Source organism: Anguilla anguilla, chromosome 10, assembly GCF_013347855.1.
Source record: "Anguilla anguilla isolate fAngAng1 chromosome 10, fAngAng1.pri, whole genome shotgun sequence".
Lineage (NCBI taxonomy): Eukaryota > Metazoa > Chordata > Actinopteri > Anguilliformes > Anguillidae > Anguilla > Anguilla anguilla.
Window position 1 is genome coordinate 25134269 of NC_049210.1, and position 25911 is coordinate 25160179.

The following is a 25911-nucleotide window of genomic DNA, read 5'->3' on the forward strand; positions in this document are numbered from 1 at the left end:
GGGACATTTCCCTCGCAGAATGTTACATTCACATTTACGAACAGACATTTATACCAAGAAAAATACGTGACAGCAAGGCTGTGCAGCTAAATACACACATACCGATACAAATTGGACATATTGACGCCTGTTCAATCAATCTTGACTCTTACAAACCCATCCACACATGGCCTGTCGATGTAGTCTATGCTTATACACACAAGGCCAAGTGACTTGAAACAATTTAGAAAACATTGGGTAGCATTGCTTTGGAATACAGCTTATTTAATGTTGTTGAGGCAAGATAGCCTATATTGTTTGTAGTACAGTAACTTGGCGTCATTTTGCTATCAATACTTTAAATGCAGCCTAGATTTTGCCAGTTTGAATGAATGAGTTATAGACAGTGCTTTGTATGTGTGCGTAACCTGGCATTTTTGTACATTGAAAACATGTTTTTTATGAGATATTATATACACATGAACAAATACGGGAATTTTTAAAAATCCGATTAATGGCAACAACATTCAAGGTAGATAATCAATCATATACAGCCTATGGCAAAATTAATAGTCATTCCAACTTATGAACCAGGATTCGTGGCCGAAGTGTACGTCACTTTTGCAGTCTATGTAGCCTATTATCCGTACTTATTCTCCCTTCTCCTTTGGCTTCAGGGCACACTGCTCAGATTTTCAACAGAAGACAAACACCAACAGGCATCGCACACTGAGCAGGCTATTGGATCAGTGTATAAGCGGCTTCATTAAAATGTTTTTGTCAGTTTGAAAATCATTTTCATCTAGATAACCGCTGCTTAAAATGTCCTTTTGTGCTCTTTGACCGGAAGTTTTGTTCCAGTTTGTTGATGTAACATTTGACATAAAGCCTATTTGCATTGTGACGTAGGGCTGGGGAGTGCATCAGACACATTAACTTAAAAGAAGGTTGGCTTGCCAAGAGAAAGGAAACCTGAGTAAACACAAAACATATTTTTTAATTATTAATTTATTTAATGAAAAAAGTTATCAAACACCCATATCACCCATGTGAAAAACTTCATCTTCATCTCTTCAGTCTCTATCTTAACTAACAATACACTCCGCTGCAGGGCTACCCTGAATCCAGTAGCTCTTTCATGATTTATATTTCATCTTGATGCTGTAGTTACAGTTCATTTTTAACATCTTGTAATCATGCCTCACTTCTAGTTTGCCATAGGTTTATCATGTGAACTAAAGTGGATGTTCATGGCCAGTGGCATAGGTTTCGTTTGAACATTGGGGGGAACACATAATGTAGGGTGTCTGGGGGTCCTCCCCCAGGAAATTTTGAGCGTCAAACACTTCATTTCCTGCATTCTGGTGAATTTGTATCCACCAACTTGTGCCTTTTCTGCATCAATTTATGGTGGAAATGTAAAGGAAAACACAAAATTCAGGGGGACAAATGCACATGTTCTAAATATTGAAGGGGAGTTAACGTTAAAAAGAGATATCGATAGCTGAAACAAACTTGTCATTTTAAAAGACGTGTCCATAACGTTACACAAAACATTGGCTAAAATACCAACACTGCAACATGGGGAGTCACGTTAATTCCCTGCTTAGCAACCGAGTGCAGCTATCGCCAGGTAGTTTTCTAAGTTCTGTGAACATCACATTCAGACAGTGTACCGACAGCTATTAACTAGCTAGCTACGTATCATACTATCAGATATGATAGTTAATTCATTGACAACTAGCTAGCTATTGACGTTAGCTGGCATATTGATACAAATCTAAGATTACCGTTACCGTTCTTTCCGACCGCTGTGAGTAACTGACTTTAGCTGACGTTGTCATAAAAGTTTTCCCGACCATGAAAACCATAGACACATATATATGTCTATGGTGAAAACTGCCTGGCTTGTTTACATTTTGGACATGCTAGTGGGTAAATCTATCGCTGTTTCCGTCGCAGCACTTTCGACACAAGCAAAATCGGAAGCGCTATCCTAAAATTTCTTCTTACCATTATTATTTTTATAAGGGTTATGGGAAGTGAAGTCCATAGTATGATCGGCTTGAGCAATCACCTCTAACTGTTGACTACATATCCCATTTGTGCTTTCGTAAGCTCAAACCTTTCGTGGCCATGGGGGTAAACCATTGCTACTGTGTGAAGAGGGGAGTTGGTAATTCACGTTATGTTTACAGGCGTTACAGACCTTTCTGAATAATTGTGAAGTCAACTTTTATTGCTGTTGAAGCCTTTATTGTATGAAAGCTTTACATGGGAGATGGATCAGTTATGGTTGGGGGGGGGACAATTCGATTCTTTACAAACATTGGGGGGGACACGTCCCACCCAGTTCCTACGCCAATGTTCATGGCTATGTATAGATGCTACGTACTTTATCAGAATTGTACTTTCTCTCTCCTGTGTTTGTATTTGTTCCCATGACCTTTGGTGTGCACTTATTGCACATCACTTAAAATAAAAAAGTGATAAAGATAAAAGTGTCTGCAAAATAAAATGTTATGTAAAAATGTAATGGCCTTTTACTCTGCTGTACATAAAATGTATGCTAAATGTGACTATTGCTTACTATTTGTTTGGTACATTTTCACTTTAATATTTATTTATGGTAAGTAGCCATAGTATGAAGCGGGATAACCCAAATAGGTTGGTCACATAGTTGTGGAAAACCTAAATATCTTATTTCTGTGTTTTAGAATTTATTGCAAGTGCAAATCCAATTGTTTTTCTCTCCTTCTGTTGCATATGCAGTGCTGGGTTTTGACAGAATTCCCTGGTGGGTAACACTGCTCATCTCAGTAGCCTGTGCTTTCCTCACAGCCATTGTGGTATGGTTTTCTGTCTGTCCACACCTCAGGAAGAAGATTGCAAGTAAGTTTCCTGTTTTATAATTAGTTTATTTAGGGCATGTTACCCAAAATTATTTCAACCATCTAAGTCCCCATGGGGTCATTGTAGGAATTGGATTCACTCATTATACAAGTAGTGATCAGTTGGGACCCCCATAAAATCAAGTGGTTCACGTTACATACCTGGTGGGAGGAAGGAATGTGGCAGAATGTCAAACACAAAAAAAATCTTTGAGTGACAGGGTGCCACAGTACCACCACCCCCTACCTGGCACACTACATACACTCATTCCATTTATTTTGCACTGTTTGCTAAGAATCCATACAGGCACAAATCAATATAATATATGTACCGACAAAAAAAAAAATCAGTCAAGGTCTAAAATAACACTGAGGAATCTTCTGTCAGTGAAAAAAAAACAGAATTGAGCAGCTGACAAATATCATTCAAGATTTGGGGATGCATTTTTGAGTGCAAGCCTTCCAAAAAAAGGTTCACAAATCCCAAATTGTGTGCAATTTTAAATATTCATGTAAGAAATGGCGGTACTGGTCAAATCAGTTGACAGCAGTTCTGCAGTCACGGACGAGTAAACAGGTGGCACAGACAATTGTGTCTTGCACATTTTATTTGTTCTACAATTATTAAAAACAATTTTTTTTGGATAATTAAGCTTGTGTTCCCTGTGTTGTAAAGCGTCTTTGAGTGAAAAGCGCTATTATTATTATTATTATTATTATTATTATTATTATTATTATTATTATTAATAATAATTTAAATTAACATTTTAAAATGACATTAATTTCAAGGTTAGTCATGCTGAAATTGTACGTAGATGCCATAAGTTGTACCTAATTTACCTAGTTGTACCGAGTATAACTAGATGCCATAAATTAGAGCTTAATCATCTCCACATTTCCATACTTGCCGTTGTTTGGAAAGAAAAAATATTTACCGCTCTAAAAAAAGAAAACTGTCTGCAGTTCTGCGCACTGAAAGCAACATGTCACTGTGTCACTGTCTGTCATCATCTGTGCTTAGTCAGTGCCAATGTATGTAGATTACTGGGGCAGGGCAGTGTAATTATTGACTGACAAGAAGGCTCAATTGACCTTTTGCTGAGGGATGACTGCATTGCAGGCAAACAAACTGCCCTTGATAATCTGGTGTCCCTACTTAACCTCTTAGCGCAAAGCCCCTAGTGGTCGGCACGCTGGCGTGACTAGATTGCTCAATTCAGACATTCTGTGCTCCTGCAACCAAATTATGAGTTTAAAACACAAACTCGGTGTTCTATCTTTATTAGTAGACGATTCAGGACAACTATGCCGAATATGAAGTTTCGCAGCGCCACCACACGCTGGTCGTGCATTTACAAAGCACCCCCTCCCTGCAGTCCCATCTGTAACTACACCCCCCACGCATGACACACTGGACACTAGTGTCAATCTGGGCATACATGAAAACATTCTTTTACCACTAAAACTTTGTATTCCGTCGTAGCACAGGGATAAAGCCAACAATAGCTGAAGGTATGCCAGTACAGCTGTGAAAAACGCTGCTCACTGAACATAAACAAGATGAATTTTTCAATTATACCATGTCATTCTCCTGTCAATATCTGCGACTAAATATGGAATAAATATACAACCTTATCATATTGGTTTTACGCGTAGAGAAGTCCCTTTCCAGAGGGAGTGGTCATATATTGTCTTGGACAATCCGTTTGTGAAATATATGCTCATTTGTGACGCATGGGTACCTTCCAAAATAGCTGTGCGTAATACCACACATGTTGTTTTTAGTGTTGTCGTCCTTTGTAGTACAATCTGGCTTGATCAACAGTTACTCGATCCAATAGGTGACAGAATAAGCTTTTTAACGATGTATAATATGTCTAATTGTACTTTTGGAATAGCGTTTTATCGCTCAGCGTAACCGAAAGTTTTGTCTCATAGTTGCATTACACATTCAGTCTGTGGTAGCAGTAAAAGACACTGCACCTGGCGAAATTTTATCAATGACTTTCATTATCTCTTGGAAAATACTATTATTCTTGAGAAATTTTGAGCATGGCTAAGGCATATGTTTGCAGATATACCTAGCTGATATACTGTTTTCTGGGGAGTTAAAACTGGGGAGCGACAGGGCTCATTTTGTCTCTGTCTCTATCTACTGAACACAGATAAGATTTAATCGTCCTAACATAAGTGCTACTGCTGAAAATATTTTGGTTATATACGTTATTTTTTAAATTAAGTGTCTTTAAATAGGTTTGTGGTGTGTTAGAATGAGGATATTTCACACTGTAAAGTAAGCGTTCGTTGGTTTGCTTGTAGTTTGTGTTTAATGTATGTACCGGTTATGACCTCAACCGGAACATTGCCAAAACGTGGTGGACAGTTGAATATTGTTTTAATGTCGTCCCATCCCCATACAAGAAAACATCACATACTGTAGAGTACAGAAAAACATACGAGAGTTAATGATTACACATTTAGGTACTGTACCACAGCGTGATAATATTTTTGCATTGTGTTTTTAATCTGATATCAATGTTTCACCTTAAACCTTGATAAGTGGCACATGTATATTTTTTATAATGGACACAATGCATTGTATTCATTTTTGGAGGGATTTTGGATATGTTTCAGGCCCCGTAGATATTTTAAGCCACTGTACTGACGGAAAGCTTGTAATTCCCTCTTGAAAATGATGCAACAGTGAGTTTCTTCAGTCAAACAGTTGATTTGTAGTGAAATATATAATTATGTTGTGATTTACAGCAATGCATAATTTAGACATTTTGGATAAATTTGGAGACACTGGGTATACTGCTTATTTTTTGATTCATAGATCTTTAGTAGTTCTCCATACCTTAGATTTGACGCACTTGTGGTCAAAGGGTTTTTGATCCAGGACATGTATAGTTTAACCTGCTGTATATTTGCAATCTCTCAGTATTTCTTTGCAAACTAAAAAAGAGCAAGTTGATATTTTATTTTTTGCCTAGACAATTACATTTGTGGTACTTTAGTTTATATTCATAATTTAGGAAGAAATAATCTAAGTTAGTATTGTAAATGGTACAAATGTCTTTCTTCATTTAAGCCAAGTCTCTGTGATGCTCACATCTGGAGTTATAAAGATTTAAATAGGGTAGCCCCGAAATGGGCATGGATTGGCCAGATTAGGCATGTGTGCTAAAGGGTTAAACCAGTTATTCATGACAAGGATGCTGGCTTATTTGCATTACGGTCATGAAACTCAGTATAACGTGTGTCGATGACTCATGTTATAGTTTGAAAACTTGGATATTAGGGTTCATATCTGAATATTTTTATGTGTGTTTAAACATTACTAGTACCAGGATACTGGCTTGAATTATTCAAGTGTTTACACCTCATTACACCTCATACAGCAGTAAAATACCTTCAATTTTTCTGATAAGTTAATGTGGAGGATGACGCACAAGCTGTTTCGTATTTTGCAAAAGCTTTAAGAATACACGCTGTAAGACACAAAGATTTTATATAAATAAAGAAAAACTGTTGCGTCCAGGTGCAAGTGCATCAAAATGATTCACCACAGGTGTGTAAAGTTCAGTTAGAAATATTATGGACCAACAATAGAAAAAAACAGATCCTTCCCATGTTGGCATTGGAAAATTACTTAAAATTACTGAAAATTACTTAAAAGATGTGATCAAAACATTTGACACAGGTTTTTTTTATGGAAGTGAAATATAAATGTGTTTGAACAATTGAAACGGAGTTAGCAAAGTGAGTAACAGGGTTCAGAATATGTTTTAACATTGGTGTATATTATAGCATTTCACACAGAAGTTCTGCCTTTTGCCGTTTTTAACTTTAACTTAAAAGTGCAGCTTAACAGTGTCTTTTTACTTTTTCCAACCATCATTGTTCAATCAGGTTGAACAATGGGTGGGACCATCACAAGCAGCAAGGGAATGGGATCACAAGCTACATCAGAAACAAAGATGGAGCAGCGTATAATGTTAGGGTTTTATTTTCCAGAATCAATGGCATACAGTGCATGGACACAATCAGTGGCAATGCATGGGAGCAAGGACATGCACAAGGCCGGGCTAAAGTTGCCTGAGCAACAGCCCATTTTCCATCTTTGGCTGAGCTGCCCCTCTGAAGGAAAAGAAAATAATAATAATTGTTTTATTTTTGCTGTTGTGGCTGCATAAATACGAGTAGCCCATAATTGCTGAAGTTAGACCAAATTAAATTGCCATATCATCCAAACTTTTATTATGTTTTGATAGGCATGCGGCATAAATTCAGCGCACGTTAAGTAGAGTGCTACCTTGACCAACCACTCCAATAATTCATCAGAGCAAATTAGGGATTACTTACCTTCTTGCGTAAGAACTGTTTGGCTACACCACGGAAACTGATATTTGTCACGTTAGTAGTCGTTTGGGATTGAATAAGAAGTAGCCTGCACAAATGTGAAGGAATACTATACACTACACTGAAACTAAAATGATTTTGGTAAATATTTATCGAACGAACGCAGCAAATGTAGGCTATGAACACGATGTGAGAAAACTGGAAATCTGGGAATGAATAATTGAATGACAAAAAAGTTGAGAAAGCTTTAGAGCTGATACATATGGAGAGCTTCATAACACGAAGTCTATATGCATTACAAATACCTGGTATAAAACATAGATTTCTTTTAACGTTGAAGCTCATATATAAGCTTATGTAAATTGTAAATTGATAGGTCAGTCAAAAAGCATATCACCAACAGCAAAACATTTTTTGTTTTCGTGTCAGAAGAAAGTTTTACTGTCAGCGATAAGCTTTTTAACTGACCTATCGATTTACATAGTGACTGCAAAGTAAGAACAAGGACAACTACAAGAATATTGCCTAGTACTGCAGTAATGTGTTAACTTACACTAACAGTGTGCAGTTTTTTTTATTTCATTAATCTTTAAAATTTAGAACAATTTACAAATCTAAAATTGATTTGTGGTCAGTTACTTTTTTTTACACCATTCAGGTACACGCTGATGGGTGACACCAAAAATTGGGGTGGGGGGGGGGCGTTGGCCTTTTTTCAGGTTAGAGCAACAGCATCTCAAAATGTCTGTGCACGTCCCTGCATGGGAGCACTGGGCACGGCTACTGAATCTTTGTATTTTTGTGACCAGAGGCTAAGAGCACACCGCTCGCTGTGCATGGTGGATGTGGAAAATGGGGTAGATTAGGCTAAATATATAATCAGTGGGTATGATGCAGCTGAATTCAATCACAGCCAATCAATTTACCTCTTTTCATTACATTTATGAGCCATGCCCTTTGTGCCCCGGTGTACTGCCAATTTACATTTTCTACCACTGCAATGGAAGACGATGATATACTTCATAAGAAGCTTCCCATGAGAAGAAACTGACTTTCTTGTGTGTGCGATGTACTGTAGGGCTATAACTTTTTTCACCAAAAAGTTCAAACAAATTTCATAAATATGAGAAATTAGTTAGAAATAAAAAAAATTGTTAGAAATTTCAATTAAACATTTCCAAAATGTATAATTATTATGGCCCAAATTAAATTTATCATTAACCCCTTTGTGCAGATACCATATCTGCCCAATGCTTGCCCATTTAGGGCGTACTCTATTTAAAGCTTTATAACTCCAGGTGTGAGCATCACAGAGACTTGGAAAATGGCTTAAATGAAGCAAGATATTTGTACCATTTACAATACTTAGATTAGTTAATAAAGTGCCACAAATGCAATTGTCTTGGCAAAAAAGCAAAAATTAAGTTTTAGTTTGCAACAAAATACTGAGAGATCCCATTTATAAAACAGGTTAAACTATACATGTCCCGGATCAAAAACGTATGAAGCAAAAAGTAAGCAGTGTACTGTGTGTCTAAATCATTCCCAAATGTCTAAGTTATGCATGGCTTTAAATCACAACATAATCATGTATTTCACTACAAATGGACTGTTTTGATTCAAGAAACTCACTTGTGCATCATTTTCAAGTGGGAATTACAAGCTTTCCGTTAGTACGGGGGTCTAAAACATCTAGTGGTCTAGAAACATATCCAAAATCTCTATTAAAAAAAAGGAATGAAATGGTTTCTGTCTGTTATAAAGGATATAAATTTACTCTTATGTTTTTTTTTTGCCTCATTGATATAATATTTTAAAAAATGCTAAAACAGTGTGGCACAATGTGGTACGGGTACCTAAATGTGTAATAATTAACTCTTGTATGTTTTTCTGTACTCTACAGTACGTTTTCTTGTATGGGGATGGGACGACATGGGACGTTTTGGCGTTTTGTTCCAGCTTCACTTCAGATTCGAAGCATGAAACACAAACACGACTGAGCTACCAACGAATGCTTACTTTACAGTGTGAAATATCCTCATTATAAAATACCACCAACCTATTGAAAGACACTCAATTTAAAAAATAACGTATATAACCAAAATATTTTGAGCAGTAATACTTACATATCAATGATAAAATCTTATCTGTGTTCAGTATGTAGAGACAGAGAATCAATGCTGTCGTTCTCCTGTTCTGACTTAAGCCGCGTTTCCACCAAAATTACCCGGAACTTTTAGTCCCAGGAATTACTTTTCAAGGAACTAAAAGGTTCCTTCAGCCCATGGTTGTCTGCGTTTTCACCGCGGTCTAAAGTCCCGCGAAGATTAGGCAAATTAGCCCACTGACGTATGAAAAAGTGACGTTGTCGTCCGTCCATCTGTCCTATGATTTATTCTGTAACCCCATACTACCACCGAAGTAGCCTACATTATTTTCTAATAACCGGGACAGCCCAGAGGGGTTTATTCCACTTATATACAACGGGCTACCAACAATGACTGTATATGGTTACTTTTGTATTTATTGATTTTTATCGATTTAATCACCTGGAATTGAAATATTCTTCTGCAGCCGTTTGGGCATATTTTACCGTTGTCAAGCAAAAATGTCGTTGGTAGTTGAACTTGGACCGTTGTTATGCAACAAATAGTATATAACAGGCCAATAGTCAGATTGTAACTGTTTTATATATCCTATTAAACACATTCATTATGTTTTTATGCGAACATTCGCTTTCATGTCTTGACATCCGAAGCGACAGAATGCATTCACATTTCCAATATAACTGGCAACAACAGCAGAAAACATGCACACGTTGTAAACAATTTGCTGTTTGATTACTTTCTCATCGTCAATTCCATATAGGCTAATCGCAAAATGACAAGAATAGAACGAAAACTCGGACTTGCGTGAACATTTAAATTAGTAGTGGTACAGCCACCGTTTGCTTTCCTTTGAAGTTACTGCTAGCCGAGCAGCGAAGTATGCCCCCCAGATGCGAACCGTGCACCATAAATTAGTCCATAGTCTTCCTGGTCTTTTCGTGGAATTGAAGAATGGCAGTAAAATTGAGTAAAATTACGGCAGTCTGAAAAAGCTAAAGGGACGATAACTAGAATTAACCTGTTATTTTACCCTGACAAAAAGTGCGGAAGGTGATTTCCAGTTTGCTTTTACTGTATCACCAATGTTAATTACGCAGAACTACCGCATACCTCACATAACTGTATCAAACGTTTCGAGTCAATTACAACGGGCTAACAAAGAAAATCCGGAAGAAAATATTCAGCAACCGAATTAATCCGTTTGAATGTTTTGGTAGCCTACATAATATGCTGTCCCAGCACGAATGCTTACCATTTTATAAAACGAATACTAAAGCAAGAAAAGAACAGAAGAGCACACGTTATAATTCCAAGATGTTGGCAGGCTATAACCAAAAGTAGGCTACTGCACCGCATAACATACAAGTTTGATTTGAAGTTATTATGAAAATAAATTGGTTTGCGGCTGCATATTTTCAAACATGGCGGTTAATGGCGGAAAATAAATACAAAAAAATGCTGCGAGTACTCGACCAATCAGAAATGTTCAGCGCTGCAAGCTCCACCAAAAAGGTTCCTGTACTTTCGGAAAGTACTACCCCCCGAGCAGGAACTTTTTGGGGGGTAAAATAAAGCCCCAGGAACTAAATTTAGACCCTAGTTCCTGCGGTGGAAACGCACTGAGTTCCTCAAAAGGTTCCTAGTTCCGGGGTAAAGTTCCTGCGGTGGAAACGCGGCTTTAGTCCTGTAAACAGTATCAGCTAGGTCTATCACCAAACGTATGCCTTAGCCATGATCAGAAGTTCTCAAGAATAATATTTTCCAAAAAATGATGAAACTCATCAGTAACGTTTCGCCGGGTGCAGTGTCTTTTACTGCTAACAGAGTGAATATGTAAGACGGCGATAACGAGACATGTTGGAGGTCGCTTGCCTCGTGGGATTACTCTGCAGGATACGTCGGTCATGCGTGGATCTCCTGGTTCTTCGACCACCGCTAATCATGTCGGAGTGCTTTGGAGCGCCTCATTCCTCCTGCAGCTGGTAGCCGAGGGTATTCGGGCTTTGCTTCATTGCAGCACTTTCAAACTCTTCCTGGCGTGTGGACTCACACGAGAGGGAGATGGGAGAAGGGTGGCGAGTCCAGGGAGAGGAAAATGGAACAGAGAGGTGAAACAACGGCGACCTCCGTTTTATTGAATGTTACGCGTTTATATATTTTACTAAATCCTGAAGAAGATTGCTTTGAGAAAATATATATGATTTTCAACTATTTTAAAATATATTTTCATGTCAAATTTTTGTTAGTTTGAAAGTTACACTCTTTCAAAGTCCTAAAAATAACACCAGGACACATTACGGTAAAGAGATTTTGGGCGAAAATGTAAAATATTTCTATAAATGAAGATACCGATGAAAATACTTCCATTTTCCATTAAATAAACCTAATGAGCTACAAATTATTTGAAAAAATATATCTTTTTCAACATTTGTTTGTTCATAACCTTGGATTATTTTATATTCATGAAATAATGAAAATGATCCAAATAAAATCATTTAATTTGCCACTTAGCTACATTGGACAGGTCAATTAGCTCAAAGTGTACCTAAGTAATATGTGATTCTTGCACATATTTGGCTAACCAACGGAATGGTGCGACAGTTGCAAAAAAAGTTTTTTCCCTTTTTTTTGTGCAAGGCCTTCAACTGTGCAACCACGCAAGCACACAGCTTAGAGGGAACATTGGCATCAATACTTTTAACTTATGTGTTTTTGAGGAAAAATTTTTCTTTTTTCTGTTTTCTTAAAGAATAATTGTTTTACAATTAAAGTAAATAGTTTTCCATGTATTTGATCATGGTTCATGTTTATTTTATACCACCTTTTCCCCTAATTTTCATGTAATTTTCCACATTTGTGCCTGATTGTGTATGGATAATTCATTGATCTAATTTAAAATATGTTTCAGATAACATCAAGTCCAGCCCCTTTGAGCATCCACTGATGCAGAAGAACATTCTGAATGCTGTACCCGATGAGCCACTTATAACCACCTCTTGGGTATCCCCAGTCCAGCTACCTCCTAGCAAAATTACTTTTGACATTGGAGAGACTGAGGATATGAATGATAAGATCAGCAAAGACTTGGATGATACTGATCTGAATGGTAAATCTTTCATCCAATACCTCTAGGGTTTGCTACAAGTCTTACATTACTTTTTTGTCCTTTTTATTATTAGAAACATATTTTTGTGGTTTGATGCATTAAAATAATATTGGAAGCACACTCTTTCCTATTGGTCTAAATATATGAATTTGGGCTGTGTAATTAGTTTGTTACTCTTATTATAGACACATTATTAAAGCAAACTAGAAGTAGAGTGCTAGCTGGAGGAAGTGCTAGCAAAGAGCCGTGTAGGTGCTTTCTTCTCTGTGAGTACCAAAGTGGTTAGATTATCTGCACGCCTTGATGAGGCTTATATTAACATAGCTTTAATTACCAATTCAAATAATGCAAAGGAAAATAACATGCAGGATTTTAAGTGGTTTTAATGAACTGTTCTCCGGACTGCCTGTAACCGGTGGCTAAGCTAATTAGCCTAATCCGCTAAGCTAAAACGCTACGTCCATGGCGGCCTCTATTGCGGCTCCACTTACCTCTCCACACGGGTGTGATGGCTGTCTCCAAAAATCCAAGTCAATCGCTGATCTTGAACGCCGTATTTCTGACCTCCACTGGATCCGTAATGAGGAAAAACTACTGGACTGTAGTCACACTGGGCACAGGACCGCCTGTCAACTTGGCCGAGTTGGACCTCACCATCCCGGCTACTGATGTTGATCCGCCGGCCTCGGCGAGTGCTGCCTCGATCTCCGGCCCTCAGCGTGTCCCTGGTCCCGGAGGGGCTCTTGCTTCATCCGGGCTGGCTGCTCCGGCCCTGTCGCCACATCTCCAACCCGAGGACCGTTGGCTGTTGCTGGGTGCAAAACCTAAGCTCGTGCCTGCTGCTGCACTGGATTTTAATCCAAATCCGAAGTACAAAGCACTGAGCTCCACTCCACAGCACGAGTCCTGGTTCGTGGCATCTGGCAGGAAAGTTGGTAAGACCAGCCGGCAACCCTCCTATGATCTTCAGCTGTCCAACCGGTATGATGCCCTGAGTCTGGATGATTTTCCGCCGCTGACCAGAGAGTCGCATCCGGTGGCTGTTTCCGAGCGGGCTCTCCCCGCTGGTGCTTCCTCTTCGGCGGCTCCAGCTGGTGGCTCCTTCCCGGCTGCCCCGGCCGGCTCCTTCAACACGGCTGCTCCAGCTGATGCTTCCACCTTCCCGGCTCCAGCGGTCGTCTCCACCTCAGCAGCTCCTGTGCGCCCTGAGCCGGGGCGTGGTGCATCCCGCCCCACTGGCTCGTCGGCTCGGCGCAGGCTGCTTAAGGACGCGGTGCGATGCCACTTGCTGGGATCCTCCTCTCGCCGTGCTGCTTCAAAGTTGCAACATCCAGGGAGCACCCAGTACCCATCTGAGCGAAGTGATCCACAGCCGGCTCTCCCTCGTCCCCTCTTCCCTCCTACCACATTGATTGTGGGGGACTCGATCATCAGGCATGTCCGCCTTTTCAACACAATCACCCACTGTTTCCCCGGTGCTACTGTGCCTGTCATTCTGAATAAACTCCCGGAGCTTTTGCACTCTCTGCCCTCCACAGTCACTAAAATCATTGTCCATGTTGGCTGCAATGACACCGCCCGTAGGCAGTCTGTGTTGACGACAGCTGATTTTAAAGACCTCTTTAGCTACTTGCGCACCACAGGATTAGCGGTGTTCGTGTCTGGCCCGATCCCAACACTGGCTCGTGGAGCTGAGCGGTTCAGCCGAATCCTCAGTCTCCACACCTGGCTGCTTTCTGCCTGCAGAGACTTTGACCTGGGTTTTATTGACAATTTTAACCTATTTTGGAACCGTTATTCTTTTTATAAGCCCGACGTAATACATCCCAATAAACTGGGCAGCAGGATGCTAGCTGCTAATTTTCAGCATGCTGTGCAAACTGCCACATGGGACTGATGGTTGTTTACACCACACACCCCCCTCCCGGCCTCTTCTTCCCCGCCCTCAGTGGTAGCTCAAAATCCCATCTCACTCACCACTGCCCCCTTTGGGCTTCAGCGGTCATTGATTTCTTGACTATACCGCACAAGACAGCCCAACTACAGGCTATGTCCTCATTGGCGCGGAGTGAATCACCGCAACCTGCGGCCTCTGGGGCGGGCTCCTCGGTCAGCTGATGCCGCAGACCTGACGATCCCCACCAGGGTTGGCCTGGTGAATGCCAGATCGCTAGTGAACAAGACCTTCATCCTGAAGGATTTCTTCTCATCACGAGGATTGGATTTTCTCTGTGTGACTGAGACGTGGCTGGGTGTTGGTGAGTCCAGCGCTTTCACTGAACTTTTACCTGATGATTGCTGCTACTTTAACTCCCCATGGTCCTCTGGCCGGGGAGGAGGAATAGCCACGGTCTATAAAAGTCGCTATAAATGCAAGCAGCTATCACCTCCATCTTCATTCAGCAGCTTTGAACTGTGTTTATTTGAGCTGGGTCGCCCTCACACCGTATTGTGCGCTGTGATCTACCGGCCTCCTAAATACAATAAGGACTTTTTAAATGACTTTTCGGACTTCCTGGGTGAAATCATGCCCAAATACGACCGTGTCCTTATTGTTGGTGATTTTAATGTTCATGTGTGTTGTCCTGATAAGCCAATGGCGAAGGACTTTTTAAACCTCATTGACTCTTTTAATCTTGTGCAGTCTGTGTCTGGACCCACACAAGAGCGTGGACACACACTTGATCTTGTTTTATCATATGGTCTGCCTGTTTTTAACCTAGAACTTTGTTCAGCAGTATTCTCTGATCATATGCCTGTATTGTTTGAGGTTGCTCTTGCCTGTAATACAGTTAAACCTGCCGCTGTTACTCGGCGCTGTCGCATCATTAACCCCTCCACTGCTGCTCAGTTTTCCGCCGTTTTCAGTCATAACACCGTCATTCCTGAGTCTGTGTGCAGTACAGAGGAGCTTAGATCATGGCTTCACTCCACCTGCCAGACCGTTTTAGATAATGTGGCTCCATTAAAAACCAGGCAGCCTAAAAGTAGATCTGAGCCCTGGTTAAATGATACTACTCGTGCTGTCCGACGTGAGTGCCGTAAAGCTGAGCGCAAGTGGAAAAAGGACAAACTACAGGTGTCCTTTCAAATGTTAAGGGACTGCTGGCGTCATTATCAGACAACTGTGAAAAATGCCAAAAGGGAATATTTGTCTAATATCATCATGTCTAACTGTCACAAACCACGTGTTTTGTTTAAAACCATTGACTCAGCTCTTAATGCTCGGCAGACTGTCAGTACAGAGGCCTCCCCTGCTGCTTGTGAAAAATTTCTTCACTTTTTTACTGATAAGGTCTCTTCTGCGAGAGCTCTCATCACACCTGCTGATTATGACCCTTCAATCTCTGTCACCTGCTCTGCTGTTTTGGACCAGTTTGAGCCTGTGACTCTGTTTTTCTTACAGGAGATTGTTGGTCAGTTGAGGCCCTCAGGTTCTCCAAATGATGCTGTACCTCCTCGACTATTTAAGAGGTTTTCCCCACTGTTGGAACCTCTGCTCTTACTGTTATTAATAGCAGTTTGTCCTCGGGTGTGGTCCCTGTATATTTTAAACATGCAGTTGTTCAACCCCTGATTAAAAAACCTGGGCTAGATCCTGCTGCTCTTAACAATTTCAGGCCGATCTCCAAACTGCCTTTTATTTCAAAAATCCTCGAGAAGATTGTTTACAGTCAGTTAATGGCCTTTTTGAAAGACAACAATATTCTCGAGGTTTTCCAATCCGGTTTTAAATCTCTGCACAGCACCGAATCAGCTCTTTTAAGAGTTTTTAATGATATCTTTTTAGCCACAGACTCTGGTGATTGTGTTATTCTTGTGCTTTTAGACTTAACTGCTGCATTCGAAACAGTGGACCATGAAGTCCTGATCTCTCGCTTGGAGCAGTGGGTGGGCATCAGGGGCGTGGCACTGGAGTGGTTCAGGTCGTACCTGGCAGACCGAACCTTCTGTGTCAGCCTTGGCGACTCTGTGTCCTCCTCTGCTCCTCTCTCGTGTGGGGTCCCGCAGGGTTCGGTCCTGGGCCCTCTTTTGTTTTCTTTGTATTTGCTTCCACTCGGCTCCATACTTAGGAAGCATGGGATTTCCTTCCACTTTTATGCGGATGACAGTCAAATCTATGTCCCTCTTAAAAAGAAAGACGCTTACTCAATCACTGCCTTAGTTAAGTGTCTTGACGACATAAAGGCCTGGATGTCTCTGAACTTTTTAAATTTTAATGAGAAGAAGACTGAAGTGATGGTTTTTGGTGGCACCGCTGGGACAGCCCTTCCAGATCTGGGCTCTTTGGCCCAGTATGTCATTCCAACCATCACAAACCTCGGGGTAAAAGTGGATGCTGACCTCAAGCTTGACAGCCAAGTCAGGGCGGTTGTTAAATCAAGTTTTTATCATTTGAGGCAGCTGGCCAAAATAAAGCCAATTCTTTCAAGGCAACAGTTCGAGATTGTAATCCATGCCTTTATCACCACTCGGCTGGATTATTACAATGCCCTCTATGTGGGGGTTAGTGCTTCCTCCATCTCCCGTCTCCAGATGGTTCAGAATGCTGCGGCACGTCTTTTAACCAGCACACGCAAGCATGAGCACATTTCCCCCATTTTAGCCTCACTCCACTGGCTGCTCATACACTTCAGGATTCATTTTAAAAATCTTTTATTTGCTTTTAAATCCCTGAGTGGTCTTGCCCCGCCGTACCTCTCTGAGCTTCTACACCCCTATACACCTACTCGCTCTCTCAGGTCAGCTGATCAGCTGCTCCTGAGAGTGCCTAAAACTAAGCTGAAGCTCAGAGGGGACCGCGCCTTCGCTGTTGCAGCTCCAACACTATGGAACGACCTGCCTTAGCACATCAGACAGGCCTCCTCTCTGTCTGTTTTTAAATCCCTCGTCAAAACCCACCTCTTCTCCTTGGCTTTTGACTCCTAGCAAGACAGTGACTTTATTTTATCCTTTATTTTATTCCTTATTTTATCCTATTTATTTTATTTTACTTTTTTCCTATTTATTTCTCCGATTGTATGATTGTTACCTATATGACTATAGCTATGATGTGTTTATTTTGCAATGTATTTATTTATTCTTCTGTACAGCACTTTGGTCAGCCATGACTGTTTTAAAGTGCTTAACAAATAAAATTGGATTGGATTGGATTGGATAGAGTGCAGATCTCCCCCAGGCATTCCTAACGGAAGCAGTTGTTGATCACTTGCTGCCTCTAGCGGCCGGTTAGGAGTCCGCACTCAATCTATTTCAATGGACAACAATGATGTCAAATAAAATACTTGTTGTTGAATATTCGAGAATACAGGTCCTTGGCCTGCTGTCAGCATGCACAAAAAATATTAGGCTGATCGGCCCAGTAGTATGCGAGATTAGCTCCGGACAGAGACAGAAACACACGCACAAACACACACATGCACAAACACACGCACAAACACACGCGACCAAACACATGATCCCCTCCAGGTTCTGCCTGGCGGAGATAATTAAGAAGACGAGGTTTAAGCCTGTTGTCATTTTAAATGTTCTTATGCTCTATGTTAAAATTAGTTACATATCTAGCACCTACCTCATTTCTGTTTATTTCAGTTCAGTTTTATTTGTACAGCACTTTTTACAGAGCTATTGTCACATATACAGTGGGGATACAAAAGAAAACTGTGCGCAAAACAAACAAACCAAAAAAAAAAAATAACCCCAGGCCTGAACCCCCCACAAAGCAAGCAATTGAGGTAAAAAGACACTCAGATGGTGGCAAGAAAAACTCCCCAATGGGAAGAAATCTTGGGAGAAGCCTGGCTTTTATAGATATAATATCTAGTAATAATATCAATAATTATATAATAATCTATAAAGGAGGGGGAGCCAATTATAGGTTAACCATGGTTGTTAACCATGTAGCCTACTTTTTAGTTTGGTCAGAACGGAAAAGGCACAAACTCCACAAGCCCTTTCTTCTGTAGTCTAACGGTTAAGTTCCTTATGTTCACTGATGGAAATGTGCTTAACGGGAAGTATCTTGGCTAACTCAGTTGGTGAGTTTGCCTTCTTTATATTTCACAAAATTTCAGATTAATATTGGCAATCTAGCGGTTAGCAAACTATTAGTACTGAACTAAGCACTCGCCTACCAACGCAGAGACCCGGGTTCAATCCCCAGCAGCGGTACTTCCGGCTTGGTAAAACATTCCTACGAACACAATTGGCAGTGTTTGCAGGTGGGAAGCCGGTGAGGGTATGCGTATGTGATGCATTAGCGACTCCTACTGGTTGCACACCTGCCAATCTGCACGCATTTTGTGTACCAACCACGCAATTCTTGGTCAAAATACGCAGGTACGAAATGCCAGCTGAAACTACGCAAAAAAAAAAAAAAAAAAAAAAAATATATATATATATATATATATATATAATTGTAATTTAATTACGGAAAACAACTAGTTAATACAAAACAATAACGTACATTTATTCGGTATTTAAACTACATCCCTCGGATTGAACCAGATGCTACGACCTTGTGCTTGTGGTTCTGTAACCCCTCCCCGACCCACTCAACACCCACTGATACGCAGCGGTACTTTATTATCCACCGAGGCGTTACGCTGCATTGCTGAGGTAAAATGGGAAGTGGGGAGTAATAATCAAGCACAAAAATGTGACCGTAATGGTAACATATAAAACGGTAAAACATGCTCGGTAACTTTACGAGATGATGCATTTCAAGGGGTATATCCTAATGAGATAAATTTGTGTATGTAGTTAGCCGTAGTAGTAGTTCGCATGTGATTTAGCCTCGTTACGAGACGTGTGAATAACTGATGGAGTAATTTAGCTGTAATAACTGAAACGCTACGGAGACTCCCTGTTCAAACTTTGAATTACGCACGCTCTGTTGTAGCAAAATGACCATTGCAAAAGTGTTTGACTATAGACTGCTAATGTAGCAAATAATTCCTATTATTGCAGCCAGTCACCCGACCAGCCTTGCAGTTAGAAAATAATCATGTCAGATGACGAGGATACTAACAAGGAGAGAGAGAGAGCAGCAGACCTACTAAAAAGAAGCGAGTCCATGCCCCCCAGAAGTTCCTCGCAAAATATCAGGAGCAATGGCCGTGCCTCCACCCCTCAAAAGTTCCGCACCATGCATTTTTCACATTGTGCAATTATGATTTTGACATTAGCCACCATGGAGCTTCAGGTAATAATTTGGCTAAACCTCTAGTTACAAAAGCCTACATTCCTAGATAATTTTTCAATTGAATACTATTTTTTTCATTAGGCCTATATGATGTGTGCCTATATAAGCTGATTCAATTATTTAATTATTAAATAAAAATGGAAATCATGAACAGAAACTTGGTTTTATTCATAATTCATAATGTTTTACATTGCAACATAAGCTTTTTTTTTTTTTTTACATCACAACATAAGTTTCTGTAAATACTTGAAAATGAAAACATATGTTACAATATACAAAATAAATTATTTCCATTTTTATGGTTATCAGTTTGTATAAGCACACATCATATAATGAAATATTAATCATGAAAAAATTGTTTTAAGCAGGTGTACTCAAACTTTTGTCTTGAAAATCTATCATAATATAGCCCAGTGCAGTGCAAGTGATATTTTAGAATCAGGTCAAATTATACAATTTTGCCTGATCACTTTAACAGTCAAAACTAGAATTATGAAGAAAGGCTTGTGTGTGCGTGCAAAGCGAAGTGATACGTGCAAATGCATGTGAACTAAGCATTACACTGACTGTTGTGGTACTCAAAATATTTTCCTAAGGTTGGCAGGTCTGTGGTTGGATCGGGGCGCCTGTTCAGCAGGGAGGGGATCTGGGGGAGATCACGTGAACAATGTTTGTTTTTGGTCGCACTGGACATGTGACGATTGCATTATTCTGTTTCCTCACCATGGACTAAATGATGATGAATGTGTTACTCTATTGTCCGGGGGGAAATGCTACGATTACCCCAATCATTTAGTTTTCAACCCCTTTGACATCAATGATGAAAGTGACCTTAGGTACAATGGCTGTTTTGACCCTGATTAAAACTTCTTAAATCTGGCAACACATGGATTGACAAATTGTAATTGTTATGACGAGAGTCAGTTTAACTCATTTTGCGGAGCTCTCCCAGTAGGCGCAGATCTATTTTCTACCTTTCATCTCAATATACGCAGCCTTCCTAAGAACTATGATCATTTAAGTCACTACTTAATAAAAAATGAAGGACAATATCAGTCATGAGAAGCAGAAGTGTTATAAAGTGCAGTTCCCCTTTAAACATAAAAGTCAAATTTCATTATCTTTGCTGATAAAAACAAGAAATACAGGAGGAATAAGGAGGAAGCAAAAATCTCAGTCAATTGAAATCTCCCAAGTTACCTCCACAAAATTTCTTGGATACTCATAGATGAAAGGTTGAGCTGGAGAGAGCATACCAACTTAGCATCCAATAAAATTACAAAATCACTGGGTGTTATCAGGAAAATTTGTGACTTGGTTTATCAGGACTGTCTAGTTACCTTGTATTATAGCTTGATTTACCCATACCTCATACTGCAATATTGTATGGGCCAGTACATATCCCTCTTATCTCCATAACATTTATCTTACACAGAAAAAATTTGTCAGAATAGCTACATTCTCAAAACTTCTTGATCCTTCTGAACCTCTATCCAAAAAACTCAAGATACTATCCATCTTTCAGATTAACATATACCAAATGTGCACTTTTATATACAAATACACTAATATTCCAAATTCCTTTCCCAAACCCTTCACTAATTATTTCCAAGTTAACTCACAATTTCGTATGTACAGTACTAGAAATTCAACATATCTTCACTCTCTTTACTATCGCACCACCCATGGTCAATTTTCCTTTAGATACAAAGGTACAACACATTGGAACAATTCTCTCAACAGTGCCATAGAATTTTCTTCTCAATACTTATAAGAACAGTTACAATAAAGAACGATAAAGAACCTTCTGATTAACCAAGTCACAAAGTAGGTCATACGTCCATGTGTACGCAGGTACACACAGGCACACATGAACATAGATAAACTTGCTCACTCGCTTGTGTGCACATGCATATGCACGCACACACACACACACACACACACACACTCACATATTCACACTCTTCCAATGAAGTAGGAAGCTAACACACACACACGTATTTTATTCTTTTTCTTTTGTTTATTGTATCTTATCCTATATTTAGCAAACAATTTGTTATTTATTTATGCTCTATTTCTGTTAGGGGTGAGATCACGAGTCGGGATTTTAACCTGGGTCGTGGTGGTGTTCACCCTATACTCTAACCACTGATCCACTGGAGCAGAGTGGACCCAAATGCATAAATTCTGAGGAGACAGATGTGCAAAAAATTTAGTCTTCACTAGAGTCTTCAGAACAAACAGCCCTCAAAGGAAGGGAGGAAAACAAGATCCAAAAAGCTCAGAAGATTACTTAATAAGAAAACAGGGCAAAAATGCTAATTCCCAAAGGTTTTATCAAAAGGGCACGAATACCAAAATCACACAAGTTCTTTCAAAAGGCACAAATGCAAAATCCTAAAAGTTCTCTTTTCACAAGGCACAAATACAAAGTCACAAAAGTTTCTTTTTCAAAAAGGCACAAATACAAACTCCCAAAAGTTCTCTTTTCTGAAGGCACAAATATAAAGTCACCAAAGTTCTTTTCAAAAGAGCACAAATGCAAAATCCCGAAAGTTTTTCTTTTCACAAGGCACAAATACAAAGTCTCAAGTGTTCTTTTCAAAAAGGCACAAATACAAAATCACAAACGTTCTTCCACAAAGGCACCAAAGCAAAATCAGGAAACAAGTTTCGAATCTTTTAACACAAGGATTAGCTCGGGAGCAGATACCAGAGGGGCTAGAGTACTCACAACAAAGCAAGGCAACTTGAAGACTCAGCAAAGAACACAAAACAAAGGGTTTAAATACCCTTACAAACAAGGTACAGCTGAAAAGAATGACATTAATTAAAAGTCTCTGAAAAATCCCTTGGGGGAAAATGTGACCACCTAGTGTCCAAACAAAAGAATGTCCAGAGTCATGTTTTTGTTGAGTTATCGTTTTATTTAGGGTGAGGCTATGTATAAGCCCCTTGGGTTTCTTGCCTCTCCCTGCAATATTTCACTGTTTTTGGGTCTCTTCTGTTTCTGTTTTGTATTTTAATTGTGCTAAATAAAATAAAATCAAATTTAAAAAAATAGCGTGAACCTCCACGCACGTTACGCTCTCCCAGTGAAACTCCTTGCTGTCAGGTGAAAAGAAGCAGCTGGTGACTCCACGTGCATCGGAGGAGGCATGTGGTAGTCTACACCCTCCCCAGACCAACAGAGGATAGCACATCGACCAGGACTGTGATATACACGGGGAATTGGTATAATGACTAAATCTGGGAGAAAATGGGAGAAAATGGCAAAAAAAAAAAAAAGGAATCTTGGACAGAGGGAGATGTATTTTTAAGATGTACTTTCGGAGGGAAGCTGTCTGAGGTTTCCAGTCAAACTACATACAATTTGGCCTTATGGAGCCTATGTAACTTGGTGTTTTGCAAGAAGTGCCCCCTACAGGCCATATTGCACTATAACACAGTAAGCCTGAGCATGCTTATCCACAAAATGGCTGGCAAGCATGCCCTGAACTGTCATTGCAATCAATGTACTTTTGTGGCCATACCACAAATTTTGGGCATGGTCAACGATTTTTGCTAAATTTATATTACAGCCCTGTGGTGATATTTGGACTTACCAAAATGTATGGCAATGTATGGAAACCAGATAGCTTCCCTCCAACAGTCCTGCGAAGTACATCCCCCTCAGACCAAGATTATTAAAAATAATCAAATATGAATTATATTTTGTTCTGGATGAGGAGGTACACATGAGGAAGAAATTTGGCCGGGCTCAGGATTAGAGCACCAATAAAGCTGCCAAATTTCATCTACTTTTGTCAAACCATTTGGGTGTTATTAGCATTTTTGTGATAATCCACACCCACATCAACATTTAATGGCTTACTTCGGCCATGTTTTTTTGAGTATCAGGTATGTCCTCTGACCATGTTAGTGCAAGTTTCATGAAAATCGGTCTGTCACATTGGAGAGGATGTAATTTAAGTGTATTTCAGAAAATTCAAAATAGCTAAAAATATAACCAGATGCACTTTAATGGTCCAAGAACATTTTGTTCACCATGAGGACAGGAATCCAGGGACACTAGCCCCATCCTTCTATGACAATTGGTTCAAAAGTTATTAAATAAATAAATAATAATAATAATCAGAACAAAAACAATAGGGTTACTGCAGCATTGCTACTCGGACCCCTAATAATAACAATAATAATAGTAAGAACAAAAACAATAGGGTTCCAGCAGTTTGCAAGCAGAGCGGAGTTAAAGAATATGATGCATGCTTTCTATGGGAATTAAACGATTTCCCTGCAGTTAACTTTAAGCAGGTTAACTGGAAAACAATTTCATTTCCATAGAAAGCATGCTATAACAGCACAAATGTGTGTTGTTATATATGCTGTATGAAAGTATGCTGTAACTGCACGAATCACTACAAAAACTGTTAGATGTCTTTTTGTGGTATTAAACATTCCTGACCCCTGGAATACATCAAAGCAACAATATTGCCATTTCTGCATTCATTATCCTGTGACATTGCATGAAACACTGTCATGTAAATAAGAACACTTTTTTGAAGGACATCCTCTTTACATGGAAGTGTTTAATGAAATGTCATAGTCTAATGAATATAGAAATTGCAATATTGTTGTTTTGATGTTTTCCAGGGGGCAGGAATGTTTTTTTCCTGAAAAGTCCAATGTAGTTTTTGAAATGATGGATGACACCATTTACAAGGCTGTTGTTCTTGTAGAAAACAGAAAGTAGGGGGCCAAGCACCAAGGGTGAACCGCAGAGCATTGAGTACAATTAGTATTTTTCTGAAATGTCTGCAAAAATATAAATGAAGTTTGCAACAATTTAGTTGGCTGCATACCACAGTTGTGTTGCTGTGGTGCACTGCATGATTCAATGGGAAAGAGATAAGCAGTATGAAAGGTTCTTTCTTCTTCCCAGCCTGCCACATGCACACGTATGGTCCTCATGTTGATGGAGCACCAGACCAAATTTCCAAGCCAAATTTTGTGAGTTTTTGAGCATGGGAAATGGGGTGAAAAGATGAGGGAGAAGTGGAAGAAAAATAATAAAAAGGAGAAAAATAATCCTAGCAAAAGCAATAGGGGTCCTACGCACCTTTGGTGCTTGGCCCCCTAATAATCCTAGCAAAATCAATAGGGGTCCTACATCCCCTTGGTGCTTGGCCCCATAATAATCAGAACAAAAATAACAGGGTTCCTGCAGCTTCACTGCGTGGACCCTCATTATCCTATTTCTTTCTCTCTGCCCTACTTTAAATTCTTCATTTTTACAACTATATATATTGTGTAATTTTGTATCCTGTGTTGCTAGCTTTTATTAGGGGTCCAAGCAGCGAAGCTGGTGGAACCCTATTGTATCTGTTAGGAATATTAGGGGTCCAAGCAGCGAAGCTGGTGGAACCCTATTGTATCTGTTAGGATTATTATTATTAGGGGTCCAAGCAGCGAAGCTGGTGGAACCCTATTGTATCTGTTAGGATTATTAGGGGTCCAAGCAGCGAAGCTGGTGGAACCCTATTGTTTTTGTTAGGATTATTATTCTTATTATTTTTCTCCGCTAAAAGTGTCTGAGGCTCAGCAACCATACGTCCTAGAGCAACCAGGCAGGTCGGTTCCTATGGCCCCCCACTACTCAGGCACTAAAAATCACCTATGTCAGCCAAATGGTGGCGCTATAACAAAGAGTCATGCGTAAAAGGTCATAACTCCCGCACCATAAGTTAGATCAACACAAAACTTCATTGACCTATGCATCTGAACGTGCTCTACAACTTTGCCATTGGCACCACCTATGTCCGCCATATTGTTTGCCCGCCATATTGTTTGCCCGCCATTTGGACTTTTTAGTTGGGGCGTGGAAGTTTTCTCCGCTAAAATGTCTGAGGCTCAGCAACCATAAGTTGCAGACCAACCAAATTTGGTAGGTGGGTTCCTATGGTCCCCCACTACTCAGTCACTACAAATCACCTATGTCGGCCAGATGGTGGTGCTATAACAAAGGGTCATACTTTAAAAGGCCATAACTCCTACACCATAAGTCAGATCAACACAAAACTTCATCGACCGATGCATCTGAATGTGCTCTACAACTTTGCTTTTGGGAGCACCTATGTCCGCCATATTGTTTGCCCGCCATTTGGACTTTTTTATTAGTTGGGGTGCCGAAGAGCTGGAGCTCCAAATCTAAGTGTTACGACATCTAGTAAACTTCTTTACGGCAAGCGACATCCATGGCGA

The 25911-nt window shown here is 39.9% G+C and overlaps 1 protein-coding gene across 1 annotated transcript in view; it reads left to right on the forward strand.

The window, feature by feature from the left end:
* LOC118206733 (sodium-dependent phosphate transporter 1-B-like) overlaps positions 1-25911 on the forward strand; it is a 320116-nt gene that overhangs the window by 234066 nt on the left and 60139 nt on the right. The window contains exons 6-7 of the mRNA XM_035379759.1: positions 2752-2871; positions 12249-12446. Coding sequence (XP_035235650.1) covers positions 2752-2871; positions 12249-12446 — 318 coding nt within the window. The remainder of the gene's footprint in view (positions 1-2751; positions 2872-12248; positions 12447-25911) is intronic.